Source organism: Anguilla rostrata, chromosome 1 (assembly GCF_018555375.3).
Source record: "Anguilla rostrata isolate EN2019 chromosome 1, ASM1855537v3, whole genome shotgun sequence".
NCBI lineage: Eukaryota > Metazoa > Chordata > Actinopteri > Anguilliformes > Anguillidae > Anguilla > Anguilla rostrata.
Genome location: NC_057933.1, coordinates 19,695,484 through 19,715,512, shown reverse-complemented (window position 1 = coordinate 19,715,512; position 20,029 = coordinate 19,695,484). Strand labels below are relative to the sequence as shown.

The window sequence follows — 20,029 nt, the reverse complement described above, 5'->3', positions numbered from 1 at the left end:
TTTATACCTAGTCCCCCATTTCAGTGTTTTAGGCAAATTAACATAATGTCAAATAAAAGAGTCATGTTTTGTATTTGGTTGCATATAATTTGCATGCCATGACTTCCTGATGTCTGTGACCTATGAACATCATCAGAGTCTGGATATCTTATTTTCAGGTTGTCCTACAAGCGATACAAAAACTCTTTGCATTTGAATGGATCTCTATGGGAATTGGGGGGTGGGACTAGATTCAGCTGTAAATTATGCTGATCCAGTATGGAACACATTTGTTGGCTAAATGGCTTTAAGTCATCAAGGGTCCAAGGTGTCAAATGAGCCTCAAACCACCGTGCTGCTGCCAGATATGCAGTAGATACTACAAGCATTGCTTCTCTTGAATATTTTTTCCATTGAGTTCAACAGGAAAATTAATCTCAGTGTGCTGCATTTGTAGATGATTACATTGCTACAAATGTGTACTCATGCTTACTGAATGTTACTAATTTTGCAACAGTGATTGACAAGTGATTCAGTGTGCATTTTCCATTCATGAAGAGTGATAGTAGTGCTGTTGTTTATATGAATTACGAATCTTTTGGCAATCCATTAACACCTGGTCAATGACATTGTATGTGGGCTGATAGGACTGAGCTAAATGAATCAGTATGACAAAACACTGCTTGTGTAAATGCTAATAATGCAGACTTCACGAACAATTCAGTAATTATTTTTTATTTTACTGTCCTGTCTTTCTCATGTTTTCTTTTTGGGTATTTGAATGAACAACTACTTTGTAATCCACATACAGGCACACACACACACACACACAAACACATTACAATATACACTAATATCCACACTTGACAGTAAGTAAAGTAAGTTATTTTGATAATTATTTCCAATTAAATAAACTTGGAATTGAATCAATTTGACTGAGAATTGCAGAAACTTAAGAGAGTATAAGGAAAGTCTATTAACTGCTTGATTGAAATGAGATCTTAATGACCATATGTTGAAGATGCAACAGACTCCACAATTAGCCAAATTAATTCATTTTTATTTGGCTGTGCTTCCTTTCCCTTTTAGGTATTTGTCTTCAAATATGAATGAGCATTTCAGATTACTGCGTGGACTCATGTGTGTCTGTGTGTATGTGTGTGTGCTCATATTTAATCTTTGACATTTGAAGATTCAACCCTTTAAAACAGATGTGGGCCTTGGTATTGCTTAGACTAGAGCTGGATGTGGAAGCTGGAATTGTTAAAAATAAAGTATTATTTGTGTTGTGTCTGGGATGACGGGCAGACCAGCAGTGAGTCAAAGCAAGGAGTCAGAAAGGGTATTTCCAGTGAGCTGCACAATCTCTCTTTCATCTGCATACACATCTGCTGCTATGGCTGCCTCTCCAGGACTGTGCTTTTAATCTCTGTGGCCCACCTGAAGAGTTGGAGGAATGGCATCTGTTCTATATATGATTTGGAGGAACAAGGAAGGACATGGTAGAAACAAGCTATAAATGTAAGGTAACATCTCGACATTTTGTATGGGAATAGGGAACAGCAAGGTCTTTTAGTCAAACCTGACCATGTTCATTGTCCATCTAGAACAGATGCTATGTATGAAAGCAGTCTTTCCTTGTGTGGTAGAAACACCAAGTGTAAGTCCATGCACCTTCAAGTTGGGAAAGGGTACTGCATTCTTGAAGCACTTTCATTTTCATGTTCAAATTAGTTCAGTTAGCTAAAACAGACAAATCTCTCACCAAAGGGACCATATGTTTCCTCAAGAGGTAAGAGGAAGTATAATTATGGATGCACTAGAAAGAGATAAATAGCTTTTTTTCTTGCTAATGTATCGATTATACAAGGACACTCAGAAAGTATAATGATATTATATAGATTAAATTATGATTAAACCTTCTCACACTTATCCATACTGATGACATATTTCATTTCTATACATACACTCAGAATTGCATTTTTGCAAAAGCATCATTCTGACAGATGGTTATGTCAGGGTTAATTATTTTGATCACACAAATGAATGACAAGTCAGCAATACACAATGCTGTATTTATTTATTTATTTATTTATTTAATTGATTGTTATTCCTGTTCGTTTCTCAGTTTACATAAAATTGGGTTAATACTCTGTACACAGAAGGACAGCCGATAGCTGACCAGTGGAGGGGACCATAGAGACCATGTCAGGGGAAAGATTGTGAAACCTGAATGCAGAGCGCTTCTGCTTCCCCTCCTCACTTTTGCATTTCAGTCATGGCATGCCTTCTATATTTAGCCCAACTGACACACAGGAACTGGACATAAATCACTGATAGACAAATTCTGGTTCTAAAATAATACTCTAAGGTATGATTTGGAAAGGCCCAGTACGTCAGCCATCTGCTGTTTCTGCAAGTTCGTCTGGCGGTGTTGCAGGAGACAGGATTTGCACGTGATAATGTGACTTGAGATGAGTAACAATAGTTTCAGACTTTTTTTTTTTTTTTACTGTCAGAGACTTTTGCACATTTGTGCATGTACAAGTGAATATAAATGTATTTTATCATGAGACATAATTTTAGCTTATAAACTATCTTTTATTTAAGTGTATTTTTATACTCTTTGGCCTCACCAGAAATTACAGCACTTCATACACATGGCCCCCAATTTCAGGGCACCATAATGTTTGGGACATGCTAATATTAATGTAAAGGGAAGCAGTCATGTTTAGTTATTTGTCACATTTCCTTTGCAATGTAATCACTGCTTGACATCTATGACCCACAGACCCACCACCAGGCACTGAGTATCCTCTTTGGCAATGCTCTGCCAAGGCCTGTACAGTAGTCATCTTCAGCTCCTGCTTGTTTTCGGGGTTAGTTTAATTGCCTGATGTTTTCTCTTCAGTGTATGAAATGGATGTTCAATTGGATTCCGATAAGGCGAATTCAGATCGGTGGCTTTGAAAAACTCCTTTGTTGCATTAATAGAATATTTGGGATCATTGTCTTGCTGTAGGATGAAGCACCATCCAATGAGTTTAGAGGTATTTACCTGAACTTGAATACTTCAGAATTAGGTGATGACAAGTGAGCCAGTACTTGTGGTAGCCATACATGCCCAAACCATAACACATAGTGGAGCCTCTGTAGTTCTGTTTGTGAAATCTTCTGCGGACAGTAGTCGCTGACACATCCACGCCTGCCTCCTGAAGAGTGCTTCTGATTTGTCGGAGTGTTGTTTGGGGGCATTTGTTCATTATGGTCAGAATTCTTCATCAACTGTCAAAGTCTTATTTGGCCTACAAGGCTCTTTGCTATTATAGAACTCACCAGTACTATCTTTCTTTTGAATGATGTTCCAAACAAATTATTTTGCTAAGCTTAAGATTCGGCCTATGTCTGACTGTTTTTTCTTTGTTCTTCTTCTTATTTCTCAGCCTCATAATAGATCCCTTGACTTTCATTCACACAACTCTGGTCCTCATGTTGCCAAATGCCTATAGCACAGACTCCAAAGGCAATCAAAAGCCTAGAATCAAGACTAGAAGCTGGAAGCTGTCTGATATGCCTGCTCCAAGGAAGCAATTGAAAACACTTCACACCTGGGAAGTCATTTGTTCCAAACATTATGGTGTCCTGAAATAAAAAAAATGCTGTAATTTATACATGGTGAAACCAAATGTATAAAAATACCTCTTAATAAAAGCTAAGAAAGTGCATCGTAACCACATGTGAATTGTTTGATTACAGTTCTAAAATTGTAGAGTACAGAGCCAAATCAAGAAAAAATATGTCCTGAACAATATGGACCTCACTGTATATACATATTAGAGACTAGTGGAACCTGATATCAGATGAAGCAGAAAAGGCCATCATTGTGAAGAGTTAGGGGCACTGAAAGGCCTAGATGGATTATTAAAGTCAATTTACAGATGCACTACCCAGAAGTCTGGCTTGGGCAGTTTAAAAATAGACATTTAAAAAAAGTTTTGAGGCCCTTAATGAAAGTCTATTTTTGGCACTCACTCATTTTTCACAGAGTGCTTGGTGCTATTGGTGGCAGAGCCTGTGGCACCTCACACATGATTCCTACCAGGAGGATGTCCGGAAGGTACATGGAGGGGAAAGCAGGAGTGCAGGTGTTTTGCTTTGAGGGGGCATCAACAGTCCTCTGTACCCTGTTGCTATAACAATTGGATGGACATTTTCACAATGTTTAGTATCCATCCATCCATTTTCTGAACCACTTATTTGTGGTCAGGGTCATGTGTGGGGCTGCGGGGGTAGGGGGTGGCTGGAGCCTATCCCACACCCTGGACAGGTTGCCAAACCATCACGGGGCCCAAACGGCCTTCACTCACAGATTCATACTTACAGGCAATTTAGAGTCCCCGATTAGCCTAATGCATGTTTTCAGACTGTGGGAGCAAACCTGAGCACCTGGTGGAAACCCACGGGGACATGGGGAGAACATGAAAACTCTACACAGAAAGGTGGGTTGGGATTCAAACTTGGTACCTTCTTACTGTGAAGTAAGTGACAACAGTGCTGTTCACTGCACCACCACGCCACCCATGTTTGGTATTAAATAATCAAATTAAAAATATGACATTTAGGCATGCCATTATTTGATCACTGGGCCATTTTCCTCAATCAATCCATTCAATACAGAGCACCAACCAGAAAGACAATGGGCATCCATTCCACGTTTTCTTCTGAACACTTCAATACCACCTTAAAGCACTAGAAATGTGTCCAATCACGAGGACTGTCAGCATGATTGCACTTACCAGAAAAATAAACAAAATTAAGGGGGTTACTAAACAACTAACATATATTTGAAATTTTGAAATTGATTGTGTGTGTATGAGTGTGCATGCCCCCTCACACATGTGCACACAATGTGTTGACCTTCAAAAATCTATTTTTGGATAATTAATAATTACAACCATGTGTGTACGTGTGTGGAAATATGGTGAAGAGCTGTGTTGTGAGTGGCTATGCAGAAGTAAAAGTACATTTCACTGGTCAGTTCAATCATATAGAAGTCATATCATCTGGATTGGCTGCAATCTTGATTGATCTTTATTTTATATTTTTAAAGAATAAATTGTAAGACTATAAATAATTTTACTATGCATACATCTGCTCATCATGTGTAATAGTATGGCATGCCCCAATAAGATTCTTTATCAAAAACTTGCTAAAACAAGTAGTCATTCATGTTTTTGGAATCAAACAAACCAAGAGATAAAGCAAATACTATTCCACTTAACCATGGTTGCAACTGTATTCATGGAGAAACTAATATTTTTCCACTAGGGGGAGACATATAGCAAAATTACACCTTTCCAGTTTGACACCAACTTGTAACTGATATTAAACATGTACAGTATTCAAAATAGGGCATGGGTCACGTTCTGAGTAAACTAAAAAAAATGGAGTGAGAGCTCAAAGGTCTGTCACTTGAAACCTTTACGTGTACCACAGATGTTGCTTTGCACAGGCCAACATTTCCTCGAAATTTACTGTGCCCATCTAGGCCTGGCTCGACATCTCTTGCAATATGACTGCTCAGTGTCAAGTTATACTTTTTCTTTAGTAACTTGGGCAAAACAAACAAAGGTCACATTTAGGAAGAAAAAGTAATTTTCTGAGTTAGTCCAGATTATTATTATTTTTTTGGTTCTTGTCCACAGGGAGCTGCAGTGATGTATCACCACCTCAGATAAAATGATGCTGTGCTAAATATAGGGGCCTGCTTTAATAAGGGTCTAATAAAATTAGCTGGATATCTCCCCTTACAACTTTGATTTTAACCTCCTGAAGGTTTAAACAGTCAGACCCCAGTGTCAGTAAATAGTTCGTGGAAATATACAATATCAAACAATATGGAGGTTTTTATTAAGTTTTTATTGTATCCCTCAACCAATATTTCATTCAAAGTAGCTTGTCACTTGTTCCTAAGTTTCTACACAGACAAAGTCTGTGGCTTTAGGCTGAATGCCTTATACTAGCAAAGCAGATAAGTTGTCAAAAACTTCTCTAAATATCTAAAATATCCTTCATTGTATAACAATTTTCTGGGCTCATCAAAAAACATATATTTACATTGAAGTAATAAAATAAATTAATATAAACTGAAAGTTTCAGAATGCAATTATAGTGCATCACCCAGAATTTGACCCACCTTCCTAACCACAGCACTACATGAATACATCTTTGATGTGAAAATTAATTTTGGAACACATGAATAAAGCATGTGCATAATGCTTAGTAATCCCTGAGAAAAGTTACTTTACTTTAGGCCTCACTGGTAGCCAACTCCTAAACGAACCACAACCCTGGTCCTATTACCACTGAACTTACAACTATAACAAAAATAAATAAGTTGCACCAAATGTGACCTACTTAGAAACACTAGCCTGAATAAGAAAACTATGCAAGCTAAACTTGAGACAGCTTTAACAAAGAAATTACATTTTTGTCTTGTACTTCTATAAGCCACTGAAAACCAACTTACTTTTCTGCCTTGTGGGAATAAAGAAAATACGTCAGGTGTGGTGTATTTATTTACTAAGGGGTTCCCGTGTACAGTGCGTGGGTAGACTCAAGGATTTTCCAGTTGCCCGATGTGTTGTTTGTTTTCTGGTTGCTAGGGGTGGAGCAACCAAAAAAAAAAATCGCCCTTCTTTTTCTGTTTCTACGTTGGCTGCAGGCTAGTTGTACATCCCTGCTTACGTCTGGCTGGTAATAGAAAGTTCCGCATTCCCAAACCCTCCCAGATAGGGATCGGTATATAAACGGGCTGATGCAACGATTTCCACTCTTTAAAATCTACAACCGACCTCCAGCTGACCTTAAAAAAGAAACTCAGTCGGATTTAGGACCAAAGTCAGGTATTTGAAATTTTTAAATAAAGTTTGATTATGTTCTGGGAGCGGCACTCGTGTCGTTTAGTAGATTTGGTTTTCTTACTGGCGCGCTACCTAGCTAGCAAGGGAACTTCTGAAGCATTTTGAACTAACTCCCTACTGAGACTGCGAACCACCAGGGCACTTTATTAGGGTATGCTATTTCTCAAGTATTATTGTAATTTATGAAATCATACAGAAGTTTCTTTCTCATCTGTTCCAAAAGTTTTTCGAATTGTATTGTTCTCTTGGAATGGATGTTTTGTAACTTATCTCTAGTTGGAATATCCACAATTTTGTATGCTCAATCATTTATTTTCCCTCTAACATGATTAAATATAAGGAACAATATCTAGACGTTAAGTTGGAAAATATATATTTAAAAAAACGAAACGGCGGTTTTGCAAGTGTGGAAGGCCGTTAGACGGCTATTAGAATTAACGACATTTAATTGCCCACTTGCAGAAGTTGGGTTACGTAAGTAGCCTGCATGGGCTACTCATTGAACAATAACTTCCGCCTAGACTGTGTAAACTAGTGTAAAGTAGCCTGTTTTCGTCATTAACTTATTACGTTCTAACTGTTTTGCCGTATTTGTACGTATTAATAGCTGTGCAATTGGATGCATTGCTGAGAGATGGTTTGCAAAAATTAATTTCTATAAAGCTTTAACTTGCATGCATAGATTTTTATCATTAGCTTGCCGACATTAATGTTGATTAGTTTATAGCTTTACGATTAGTTTTTCCATACGTCTGCAACCTTGGAAAAAGGCAATGCACGTGCACTTATGTGCAGCCCGTAGTCTGAATACTTCTTGAAAAGTAGTGAACTTTTTTGCAGTTTAATGTTCTTCTAAAAGTTTGTTTAAAAGCATCTGTTTAATAGTATGGTCTACTAAGGTCACATTTAAAAAACAATGCATAAGTCTTTAAATGCAAAAAACCTGATGGTTCCTATCACTGTAGGTTTTATCCGTTTCACATGGCGCGCGAAAGGACACATCTCAACAGCAGCTGGCGTTGAACGGTTAGAAGTAACCATTGCCTGTTTCTGAAACTAAATTGTTACTGCCAGCATACATATTTATTTTCCCCTTGTTTTCCTGAACCGAGTTTCTTTATCTGAAATATCCTCAATGCACCGACATCATCCATTTTTTTCTGATTAAAATGGTTTTAATTCCAAAAATGAAATACACCTAGAACGCTTTGTAAACGAGCCATGTCAGTTTTAATGTTAAAATAATAAAATCAACTATAAACACTTTATTAACAATCAGTTACATTAACCAAGGTATTATTTAATTATGAATTACCAAATGAAGCAAATGGTTATGTTGACATTGTTTTGAAAGTGGGTTTTTCGTGGCATCGTGAAGATGCCCTGTAAGTTTACCATTGATTGATTTTATGTTTATTGGATTTGGGCTGCAATATGTGTGTTTTCAAACAGACCTTATTGAGATAATAGGGCCTATGTGTGTAGCTAAGATTTTCATCTGGACAGTTAGCAAATTCACTGGTCCACTACAGAAAATTAGAAGGAAACAAACAACAGTTGACAGTTGACTTATAGGCTGAAAGGTAATGTCAGTTACAGAGGAGAGCCTACATTAAATGAGGCTGTCTCTGTTGAACCTTTTTTAGACTGAAGTTCCAAAATCAACAGTCGCTGAATATTCTTCGCATGTTTGTCTGATTACACCATGTAAACCTGCAGCAAGAGCTTGGCTAGTTGTAGGGTTGTTACGTTAAAACTTCGCTTCTGTAGGGAAGCTGAGGTCATTTTACAGTAAGGTTAGGGTATTTTTAAGACATCAGTGATACAGTGGGATACAAATCATGCTATAAAATTGTAGCTGATATGTCTCTTGTTGACGTTCTGAAAGTGGAACATGTAGCATGTTTTTAGCATGTGTTCTCCTCCCTTATCTGTGGGGACATTAAACCTGTCACATGCATTTATAATAATCGGGAGCAGAGAAGCCACATGGCTCAGATTGATAACAGTTTTAATACCCTCTGACCGTTAACTTTGAAAACAGATAGTTGTTCCCAGACATCATAACCCTTTCTTGAGTACTAAGACATTTTGTGTCCAAGCAGGACTGGCTGAGTAAATTTTAAAAAAAAGAAAAAAAAGTTCAACATTTCATATTTAATTTGCCTGTCAGTACAAGAAAATGACCTCCTCAGAACTGGTTTCTGGTATTTCACTACTAGATGTCCAATACAGTTGTGTCTACATTTTTATTTTTTGAAAGGTCCTAATGTCAAACTTTGGTAGACATAGTCATAACAGACACAGTCCTGGAATAGTTTTTTCATGGTGGATGGCGGACAGTTACATGTTTTAAGTTCACCATTTCTTGTGGACAGAAATACGATAGACTAAGTATGCCTTGAATTGAAATTGAAGTAAAATTGTGTTTGAAGTGCAATTTCTAATGCATTTATGTTATTATTGGTATCATATTTAAGATCCATGTGTTCAAAGATTTCAAAACATGAAATTTTTGCTGTAATGCACAGTAATTAGGTGTTGCCGTGCCAGTGTGAATTTCTGGATTTGTGTTGAACCTGAATCTGAAACAGTGAAACTTAGGCAATCCATGCCGCTGTATAGCTGTGATGTTACTGTCCAGTGTGATTCTGCTTCAGCCTTTTCCCAAAATGGTTTGTACATCGATGAAATACCACTGCAGGATAAGGAGGAATGCTGGCAAGGCCATGCCACTCTAGCATGGAAAAAAAGGGATTCCTGCATTTATTCTGAGCTAAAAATGCCTCCAGATAATGTCAAGCAAGCCTCTCGAGGTTAAATGTCATCACTGCACTCTGCAGACATTGCCTCAGTGACACCACGGTTTGCATCTGCTCCCTGACACAAATCAAGGCTGCTGAGCTTTTGCATTCGTCCCAGATGGCACTGCTTTGCTCCACTCAACTACGTGCTATTTCCCAACATGTTTTTTTCTTTCATTTTGTTCCTAAGTCAAAGAAACTGCGTGTGGAAAGAAACCATAAACACGGTGTGGAGATGTCATTAAGCTGTTTTGGTGAACAGCGATAAGCGTGCGGTTGCGTCCTCGAGACCTCAAAGGTTAGTCTCGTTATGCAGTTTTCGTGCAACTTTGTAACAGTGGAATTATGCAATAGGATCAATTGTTTCACTTATGACTTCCAGATTTTCTTTCCTTGTTCTTGTTTTGAGGAATTTGGAACTCAAGCTAATTTGAAGCTCACCAAAATGACACATTTAATTTGTGTTTACTAGTGTTCTTAATTGTGCCTTCATCCCTTTACCTCACCCAAAAAAGACTGGAGAGGGGGAGGAGTGAGGGGTGTGCAAGCCAAGCAAGCATAAGTGCAAAAGAGGAAACAGAGCACCTTTGCAAGAAAACATATACTTTACTCACCACAAGCGTCTTATATTTCTCCGAACACACAAGAATGTTCTGTGGTAGAGCAAGGAATTTTAGAGCCAATTTGAGTCTGGCAATTACCTGCTTATACACAGGAGAGGGTCATTTGACGTCTGCATCACATCAAATTGAGATTGCTTGCGGATGCTTTGAGCACCTAATGCAAAACTGGCTGTGGTGTTGTCTGTCACAGAGGAGGAGGGGAGAACGACACATGTAGAATCCCCAAATATTATGTTACACAACCTTGTGATTGCTTAAGACTGCATTAAATCTGTATTCAATAGTGTTTGACTTTTAGGGATTTAGAAGATTTAGAAGTGTTTTTTTTTTTGCTCTCCTGAAAAGTCACCTCCTCAGATCTCAGGTGAATGGTTGGCAAATTTTGTCTTCTTTTCTGTGTGTACCACCCTGGAGGTTTTCTTACATGCTTGTAAGTTCGATCTGTTATAAAAGCGGCATTTTGCTTGTAGTTGAGTCGTGCCCATTTTGCTGGTGCGCTTCGGCCTTGACCGCAGACCTGCGTGATGCAACGCCTCGAAAGGGGAGCTGACCCCCATGACCCGCACCCCCCCCCCCCCTTCCGCTTCCACTGGACTGTGTTGGCAGGGAGGTGCCCTGTCCAGTCCAACAGAGATCCCTGGGGAGGGGACAGAGAATGCGGCGAGCTTGACTCGAAGACCACAGCGAGCGTCACAATGGAAAAAGCGGCGTGTGAGTGACACGTCGAGAGGGGAAAAGGGGGCTGCCCGTTTGGGGTGCTAATCCCCCGTGACGAAGGGGACCTCCCTGGGGGACGACAGCTGAAGGGAAGAGGAATGTGTTGATAATCCCGCTCGGAGGACCTGGGAGAAACCGCGGCGGTTTGAATTGCGCTCGCGGCCTAATTGCGGGCCCGTCTCCCCCCGGCCCGACCGCGGCGATACAATGGCGCTCTCACGTCCGGCTCGTGCCGGCCCAGGTGCTCAGCCGGCCAGATCTGGCCTCCGGTTGATTAAAGGCGGCGCTCTGCTCCTCCTTCAGACTCACGGGGGGGGAAAAGGGGGAAAGACTGGAGAGAGTGTTTATGGCTGGCCTTGAAGTGATGGCAGGCACCGTGTTAGCACAGGCTTGCTGTTGTCAGAACCCCAGTGGGAAGCGTTACATGGTTTAAGCTTCAGGCCGCGTGCTTCGGCTGGCCACGACTTTCAGACGACCACTTCATGGAATTTTCCCTGCAGCTTTCCTATGTAGCATTGATCTACAGTGACACAAAACACGCTCTTCTTACCCTTGTCTCCAGTCTGTAGCTCTGCTCCAGTTCTGTACTCTTGTCTCCACAGTTGCTGGTCCTGCTACCCTTTAGGTTGTATGTGGCGTGAAAGCATTCTGCTTTGAGTTTTAAGTCTGGTAGCTTTATGGTAACATGATTGTAAGTACAGTCTTTCTTGGTGCAAAATTACTTTTGGTTTTAGTTCTGTTTCTGTTTTAGTCCAATTTTTTGGCCCATAGAAATACAGAAGGGCTGGCCGCTTGCAGTATTGCTTGACGGAGTACAGGCAGTGGTACAGTCAGTCCTTTGGCAGTGTGGGAGGAAACGGCTTGGCTCAGTTATTTTTCATTGTTAATCTTCAGTAGTCTGGGACAGGACAAATGCAAAGTGGTCTCTATCTCCTCTGTAATAAATCTGGAGTTTGTGCAAGAAGGGAGCGGGGCTCTGTCTGGCTCAGAGGAAGAAGGCCGTGCGTCGGGGACAAGGGCGGGCGGGCGGGCGGGCTGGCCAGGGAAGGTTCCGGACTGCCAGAGACTCTTTCACAACCAGGAGCGCGCTGCTGCAGGGAAAGCGTCCTGCTCCTCCCCTGCTCTCGGCTCGCTCTGACCGCTCAGTAGGAGCACTGCCCCGGGTACCTGCTCCGCACGGGGGCCTGCTGTGGTCCGCGTTTAACGCCACCGGGGAACGGGGACGCGGGAAGGCGGCGGAATGCGGTCTTCAGCGGGGCCTTTCGGTCGGCGGGGGCGGGGCGTGGCTCCCGAGCCAGGGCAGATTAATTGCCCCGCCGAAGGGAGCGGGAAACGGTCCCGTTTGGACAGACGGAGCGCTGTGAGACGGAGCCGCGATGTGTAAACTGAGCGACCGCGCCGCGCTTTTGCGAAAATGTGGAGGTAGTTAGAGGAGAGGGGGGGAGCGAATGTGAGGCATACACACTCACATGCAGGGAACATGCCAAAACCTCAAATATCATTTACCTTGGGCCGCTGCCAGAACGTCTTGAGTGCAGTTCTATTCTATTTCATAACTAATACATGACATTTCCTCTCCCTGCCCATGTCCGGGGAGGGCGGACAGTTTCCCCTGTGCAGTCCTTCGAAAGCACAGCAGCATCTGTGAGCACCACTGCCCCCCCCCCCCCCCAAAAAAACCCCCAAAAACTCTGAACTGCTCACCTTGATTGCCTCTTGTCTCCAGCACTTTTCCCTGAGCTGAGCAGCATCACTGGATTTTTTTTCAGGACGCTGCGGTGGTTGGCCATACATCATCCATAGACCAATAGTCTTGACCAAACAGAAAATGAAAAGTATGCACCCCTCCATCTCGCCTGACAACACCATTTCAGCAGCCTTTTGACTTGCGGATTAGTATTCGGAGAGTGGGGGTATCGGGTGCTCATTCCTCCAGTCGCTTTACAGATGGTGCGGCATGAAACCCAAACAATGATTCACTTCATACAATGTTTCGGTTTGTTCATGTGTGCTGCCCCGAGATATTTTGTAGGCCACATGGTTCTTTTTGAACTACAAAAGGGTTCTAGGCCCATATTGACTTTGAAATATTAGGTCAAGATAGTATACCCCATTTGTCCTTTTTCGGACAGTTTGGAATGTATACACGATGCATTCATATGTGATACTGCAATTCTTTATCACTCTGTAAGACTTCTACTAAGGGTAGATTTTAGCTGTAGGATGCATCACTGCACTATGGATGAGTGCTTTAACTGTACCTGCCAACTGTGGAACCCTAAGTGCCCTATTGTATCTGAAAACAGCTAAGAATCCATTGGCAACTCACATAATACCAGGACAGATCTTTAACAATAAACATGAATCTATATTTATGTGCTTAATGTGTATCAGACCATATGTGATATTTAATTACTGTGGGGTACGTTCCCTGTATGCTCTTTATTCGCTAAATGAATACCAACATATTTGTGTTCCCTTAAGGGTCCATTGCAATCTGCTGTCTTTCCTTCTATTGGCAAAATAGAACAGCAAAGCTAGTTTTCCAGTAATCAGTGTAAGGGAACTGAGCCATTTTTTGAAGCATATTGTCATTGTTGACTGACTAATGTTGCTTAACTCTTAAGATTATTTAATGGCCTGTATCTTGCAGACATTCACATTTCTAAACAATCACTGGGCTAGCACTGATTTGTGTATTAAATTATGTCTGCTAATGCTGCACATCAGTCAGCATTCAGAACTGCAGTATTTCCCAATTCGAAGTTTGTCTGGCATTATGAATGCTATATAAATTTCATATTGGTTGTCACTGAGTGCTTGTTACTAGGTGCAGAGCTGCCTTGTTTGTGGAAAGGTTTTAGAAAAACAATTTAGAGGTCACCTTCCGAGCAGCTTCGATTCCTCAGGTAGTGGGTGATTGTTTCGTTGCGTAGCTCTCTGGTTCATTTTCAGCTGTCAGCGCATGCTAGTAGACCGCGATAATCACAGAGCTCTACTACTTATACCTCTCCCAGAATGCTCCTGGGCCCACTACCTCGGCCCCTTGCATGAATTGTTGGCCTGTTGAGGGGCAGGATGCTGGAGCTGGTCTCCAACAACCCATTTTATTATTTCATTTCTCAGCCCCCCCCCCCACTCCCCCCCCAGACAGTATCTATACTTCCATTTAGAGAGCACTTGGCAAGGGCCCATGTGTTTTTTCAGTCGGGCCGAGAGGCAGACCTTCTGAATAGCAGACCCAGACACATTCCCCCTTCATCCCAAGGCGAGCACTGGCGAGCGGTGCCAAGAATCACTGCCTCCCCGGGCTCTCCCAGAACACGCCTGTCAGCACAGAGCAGTAGCGAGCTGCGAGACATCAGGAGATGGACATCAGTCAGTCCCTTCCCCTGCGTTCCTCCAGGGTTTCAGCCTGTTGGACCCACTATGCTCCGCATTTCGAGTTTAGGGAGCGGACTGTTTTCTCTGTACCGCCCGAAGAGCTGCAAGCCTGGAATTTGGCGAGCGGGTCTAGTAGGACCCGCCCATAGTTGCCGAGTTACTTGAGCCGTCCGTGATCGGGACATTGCTCAGCCGGCCTTTTCACCCATGTCTGGCGGGGGTGTGGGGGGGGGGGGGGTCGGCGGTAAAATGCACTGGGAGCCCAGGCAACCGCAGGCCCTCTGGAGACCGTACACACGGGTGAAATGTGCCCAACACCGCCAGACCTGTGTGTACGTTAATTACATATGCACGGTTAAGCCCTGTCGTTGGAATGAGGAAACCTCCCTGTTGATGTAAGCGGACCTGGACAGGGTTTAGGCAGGGTGAGGCAAATTTAGATTAGGGTGATGCAATGCTTTTTTTTCATTGCTTCACCTCTTTATTAACTCTTTTTCAGAGATGTCTTTTGCAGAGGAATTAGCTGGAAATTGTTGCGGAGACAGACTTGGTTGCTTGCCCGCTTGCTATCAAGCAGTTCCTTGCCATCATTAAGCTAATTTGATTGCAGATTTTTCGGGGAATTTCGCTATGAAAGTCTCCTTCTGCCCTAAGATCATTATGACTGTCTGCTTTGAGCTGGGGTAGAACACCCCAGACTCTGTCTTGGGTTCCAGTATTGTCTGCAAGCATTTGTTTTTCATTTAACTGTAACCCTTTACCAAGCTTTTCGCTCCAAATAATTACAAAAATAGTTTTGCTTCTGCAGCCATTTCCTGTTCAGGCAGCACTCCCTCATATCCATCCACAGCTCTGAGTTGCTAATGGTTAGCCCCCCTTTTTTTATAACACAGTAATGTAACTGTATTTTATGCAATGTTGAGTACTTTCATCTAATTTTGTAGGTTTCTATTGAATAATAAGCTGTTCCTGTACGAGGCACAGCAAAAACAGTATGCCAAGAAATGTACATTTAATGATATTGTCCTTGTCTCTACCAATCTAAGATATGAATGTGGCTCTGGCAGGTATGTTTGTGTATGTGTGTATGTGTGTATGTGCACGTGTGTGTGTGTTTGTGTGTGTGCGTGTGCCAGAATATGGTGAAGAGCTGTGTTGTGAGTGGCTATGCAGAAGCTGTGAATAGAGTTCCGTATGGGGCAAATTAGCATCCCTGGAAGCCTCCTTATCCTGCTGTCACAGGGGTGAAATGGAAGGTGCATTCCTGTCCATTCCTATTTGCAAAGTCTATGATGTAATGATGCTAAGCAAGAGTGTCAAAGAAATGAGCAACAATTGTAAGCTTTTTCTCAGTTCCTTTCTTCCCGTTCTGTCTTCCAGCTGTGGTCGTAGCTGGATCTGACATGATGCCGGGACAGATCCCTGACCCCTCCCTGACGGCCGGCTCCCTCCCCAGCCTGGGCCCGCTGGCCGGGATCTCCGCCACCACGCTGACTGACCAGCTGAAATTCGCCGACCTCCGCAACCTGGGGGCCATGCTGTCCCCGCTCCACTTCTTGGGGAGGCTTGGGAAGAGGCCTGCGCCAATCAAGACCGAGGTGAGCACCGGCCCGCTCTGGGGAGCGGGGTTAGGGCTGGACAGGGCAAAGGCCGAAGCGCCGAGGAGCAGTGCGCTCCTTGGCTTTGATCCCAAAGCCACATGGTGTAGCTGAGCTCCTTATCTCTGCTGCTGCAAAGGAAGAAAAGTGCTTCTTCCTCATGCCTTATTTCCCTCAACAAAACTGCATTGCCTGCCCTCCCTTCTGCCATAGTGAATAAATTGTTGTCCAGTCTCAGAAAATTGGACTACGCTGGTGAATATGTGGCCTGTGCTATAGACAGCTAAAAAGCACTTTGATACCCCGTTGGCTTCAGAATGCAGTCCGCCAGGGGGCTTCCTGGAAATGCTAGGCTACACCCTATCTTCACTCTGGGTGAAATATTTGATTTCACTGGCTATAACTTTGAAATGCTGACAGCCCAAGGCCTGCAATGCATCTTAACAGTGCTATATGCAAATCTGTCAGCAGGACATAAATACAACTCTGCCTTCCCTCCTCGATCTTTGATCAAGACTAAATTATTTCTGTAAATCTAATGAAAGGCACCGGGATCAAGCACATTAGGAGCCCATATTTAGTTATTCCACATTTATTATGAAAAATTTGAACATTTCCATAAACATTTTTGCTGCTTCCATGAAGCTGGCTTAGTGGGATGACGGCAACCCTTAGTATGCTATTTAACTGACAGAGGGCCCATGTCCCTCAGACTTTTCCATTCTTTAGCTTTAAATTTAGTCAATAGCACCATCTAGTGTACAAAATGAGAACTTTTATTATGTAACATATTGGTTCCATCTGTGCACTTCTAAAGCTATTTACTTTTGTGTCCAAGACATTAATAAACACTCTGAAAATAATGCACGCAAAGTGAAAGTATTCCATTTCTGCTAAGTAAAAAAAAAAAAACATATGAATTATCCAGATGGAAAGTAAAAAAATTGGTTTGCCAGTCTCTTCTTGCTTGATACTTAATTTCTCCTAATATGTCTCCCAAGCAGCAGTGAATGTGTGTAAAATGTCTGAGTGTTGTTTCTCCTCACACAGATGGATGAGGAAGAGGACAGGAGGAAACGGAGGCGAGAGAAAAACAAGGTGGCCGCAGCCCGATGTCGGAACAAGAAGAAGGAGAGGACAGAGTTTCTACAAAGGGTGAGTTAACGATAGAAGAAGAGTCTTCCTCATAGTTCTCCAAGAAGGAAGTTGGGTTTGAAACTATTGGTTAAGTTTGTGTTTGTCCAAATGGGGTTTTCCATCATCATATTTTGCGGATTTTCGTCTATTAGTACGGGATGTATTAGTATTAGTAACACGGTGAATGTGAAAGTGAAGGAATTTTACAGCCATTTGTTTAGGTTGCTTCTTGGAAAAGATAGATAAACGGGTTAATGCTTATCATATGAGAACGACGTCACTACTTCAGTATGATGTCCTCATTTTTCAGGAAGCAGGAACCAAATACTAACTGCCAATTTGTTTTGAATTATAGTTATAGTTATAGTATATATAGTTTATCAACCATCCCTTACAGGCACTAGGGATGTATTAATAATTAGTACAGATCTTAAAGTTGCCTTTGGACGACTGAAGGTCTTCTGCTGTTTTGGTCCTTGGTATTTGGCTATTAGATCAACCTGTCACCAGACTTTGAGCAAGCGTATGCTTCTAATGATATGCTATTCACTGTTAACCACTGTGTGTTACCTCCCTTCCCATTATACACACATACACCTTTGATAGAACAGCTGTTAAATTTTATAGTGTTTATAAAACTGAAGTGTAGCGCAGACCACACTCTAACTGTGTGTCCGCACACCGCAGGAGTCCGAGCGACTGGAGGTGATGAACTCAGAGCTGAAGGCCCAAATCGAGGAGCTGAAGCACGAACGGCAGCAGCTCATTTTGATGCTCAACCGCCACCGGCCCACCTGCATCGTGCGGACCGACAGCGTGAAGACCCCCGAGAGCGAGGCCAACCCCCTGCTGGAGGAGCTGGGAGCCAAATGAAAGGGCGGGCCCCCCCCCCGGCGACCGTCGCCAACCGTTACTGTTTACAGCGCAGCTACAGCCAGCAGCACTTAGCTCTGCGCTCTTTGCCTAGGAGGGAGATGAGCACTCCTGCCTGAGGCTCAGGGTTAGGGAGCCTTTTCAGATAAGGGTAGCTCAACGTGATTGGGAGCTGGCAGCCTTTAGCCTTTTTGCTGTGGCTCTCCAGTGCCTCACAGCCCCAGCTACCATCACTACATACAAACCAATGAAAAGGAAACAAATGCAACAGTCGAAGTCGTTGAAGAAACACACTAAGTCGGTATGACACATCTGTCTCAGGTACTCAGAGACAGAGGGGTGTGTGTTGTATTTTTTTGTTTGTTGTATTTGACAGTGTATACTAGTTGAAATAAACAGTTATAGTATTTTTTTAATGTTGATTTATATCCTGCCCTTGACGATGGCAGTGTCCGGTTGACCCGACTTTTGTGGTGACGCAGGCGTCATGAAAGCACATACAGGAATTGTTTACAGTCTTGCTATTTTTCATTGTTACTTCCAGCTCACAGCATATTTTTATTGTTTTTTATACTGCTAGATGCTAGATTAAATATATATGTTTCACTAGATGTGATGCATTTTACTTCCTTGTTACAGATATAATGTCAGTTTTACTCTGAGGAATTGTCTTTGTTTTGCTTTATGGCTGCGAAACAAATTGAAAGTTCCATTCTCAGCCAGATGTCCATTTTGTAACTTCTCCAACATGTATGTCTTTGTTACTCTTTGTTGCATACCATTAAATCCTATTTTCAAATGGTGGAAGACTTGACCTGGTTTTGTTTCAAATGAAATATGAATTTTCCATCAGGTAAATGGTGTGTGCGGTAGAATGGAATGGGTAGTTAATATTATTGGGAAAACTGACTTTTTGTGAACCTCAAGACATTCAGATATTGAAAGAAGTTGGACAACTGGCCCACAACTGTAAATAGCAAAAATGTCTGACATGCTATTTAAAGTGTATAATCGTCATGCATGATCATTTGTACCAAATGTTGTGTATGTTGAGTTTCTAGAAGTGTAAAACCCTGTCTTATTTACAGTGATGTGACGGTGAAATTGCTTATTTTCTTTAATGATTGCAATTGAAGGTCTAACCTAAATGTAGCAATTCAGTTCCTTGTTTCGACACCAGAGGTCACTCTACACGCATTCAATGGTACGTGACGTCACATCTGTGTTGAAGTGAAATGCTAAAAAATTCCACTCGCTCTCGCCGGGCGCGGTGGCGTGCGCCTGTAATCCAAGCTACTGGGAGGCTGAGGCTGGCGGATTGCTTGAGCTCAGGAGTTCTGAGCTGCTGCGGACTATGTCGATCGGGTGTCCGCACTAAGTTCGGTATCGATATGGTGCTCCTGGGGGAGCCCGGGACCACCGGGTCGCCTAAGGAGGGGTGAACCGGCCCAGGTCGGAAACGGAGCAGGTCAAAGCCCCCGTGCCGCTCAGTAGTGGGATCGCGCCTGTGAATAGACGCTGCAGTGCAGCCTGAGCAATACAGTGGGACCCAGTCTTTTGAATTTTTTTAAACCTTAAATTTAAACTGTGGAATACATTGAAGCCCGAATATATTTGCAATTTTAAATGATCCTGTCCGCACTGTTTCCATTTTAATCTAACCAACGGTACATACACATTCATAATGGGATAAATAGTTATTCTGATTAATTTACCCACTGGTTAGTATAACCTTAAAGCCTGTGCAAAGTTAAAAAGAACAGTAAGATCATTTAGCTTCACGATGTCAAAATGACGATAACCTAAAACTCGTGAACTGTCAGGTTTCAACGAGCTCCGTTTCGTGTTACTTACGCCTCCTACTGGAAACAAGTTGTAACGTAATTAATTCTGGAAGCACTTCTTCGCGTCAACAGTAATGGCCGCTGTGTAGCCTCCACAGAACTGTAAGTACTTCTCTTATACAGGTCAGTGGTAGCCTCCTTGTGTAG

At 42.3% G+C, this 20,029-nt stretch overlaps 1 protein-coding gene across 4 annotated transcripts; it reads left to right on the top strand.

Annotated features, from left to right (window-relative positions):
* Positions 1-6,708: 6,708 nt before the first annotated feature.
* LOC135251098 (jun dimerization protein 2-like) lies at positions 6,709-19,459 on the top strand. Of its 4 annotated transcripts, none has more exons than XM_064328168.1 (5): positions 6,731-6,884; positions 9,897-10,004; positions 15,811-16,028; positions 17,079-17,183; positions 17,853-19,459. In XM_064328168.1, exons 3-5 carry the CDS (start codon positions 15,834-15,836, stop codon positions 18,036-18,038), a joined length of 486 nt encoding a protein of 161 aa, XP_064184238.1. In that variant the 5' UTR covers positions 6,731-6,884; positions 9,897-10,004; positions 15,811-15,833; the 3' UTR covers positions 18,039-19,459. The 4 variants fall into 4 exon arrangements, with proteins under 4 accessions (XP_064184228.1, XP_064184238.1, XP_064184255.1 ...); XM_064328176.1 differs by lacking the exon at positions 6,731-6,884 and adding an exon at positions 6,921-7,053; XM_064328158.1 differs by lacking the exon at positions 9,897-10,004 and having other exon boundaries at positions 6,709-6,884.
* The last annotated feature ends 570 nt before the right edge of the window (positions 19,460-20,029 follow it).

Bases quoted from the DNA above. Each gene is read 5' to 3' on its own strand.
- LOC135251098 (XM_064328158.1), top strand. From the start codon at position 6,797: ATGCAACGATTTCCACTCTTTAAAATCTACAACCGACCTCCAGCTGAC. The intron at 6,885-15,810 runs GTATTTGAAATT...TCTGTCTTCCAG, and splicing joins GGATTTAGGACCAAAGTCAG to CTGTGGTCGTAGCTGGATCT. The intron at 17,184-17,852 runs GTGAGTTAACGA...CGCACACCGCAG, and splicing joins GGACAGAGTTTCTACAAAGG to GAGTCCGAGCGACTGGAGGT.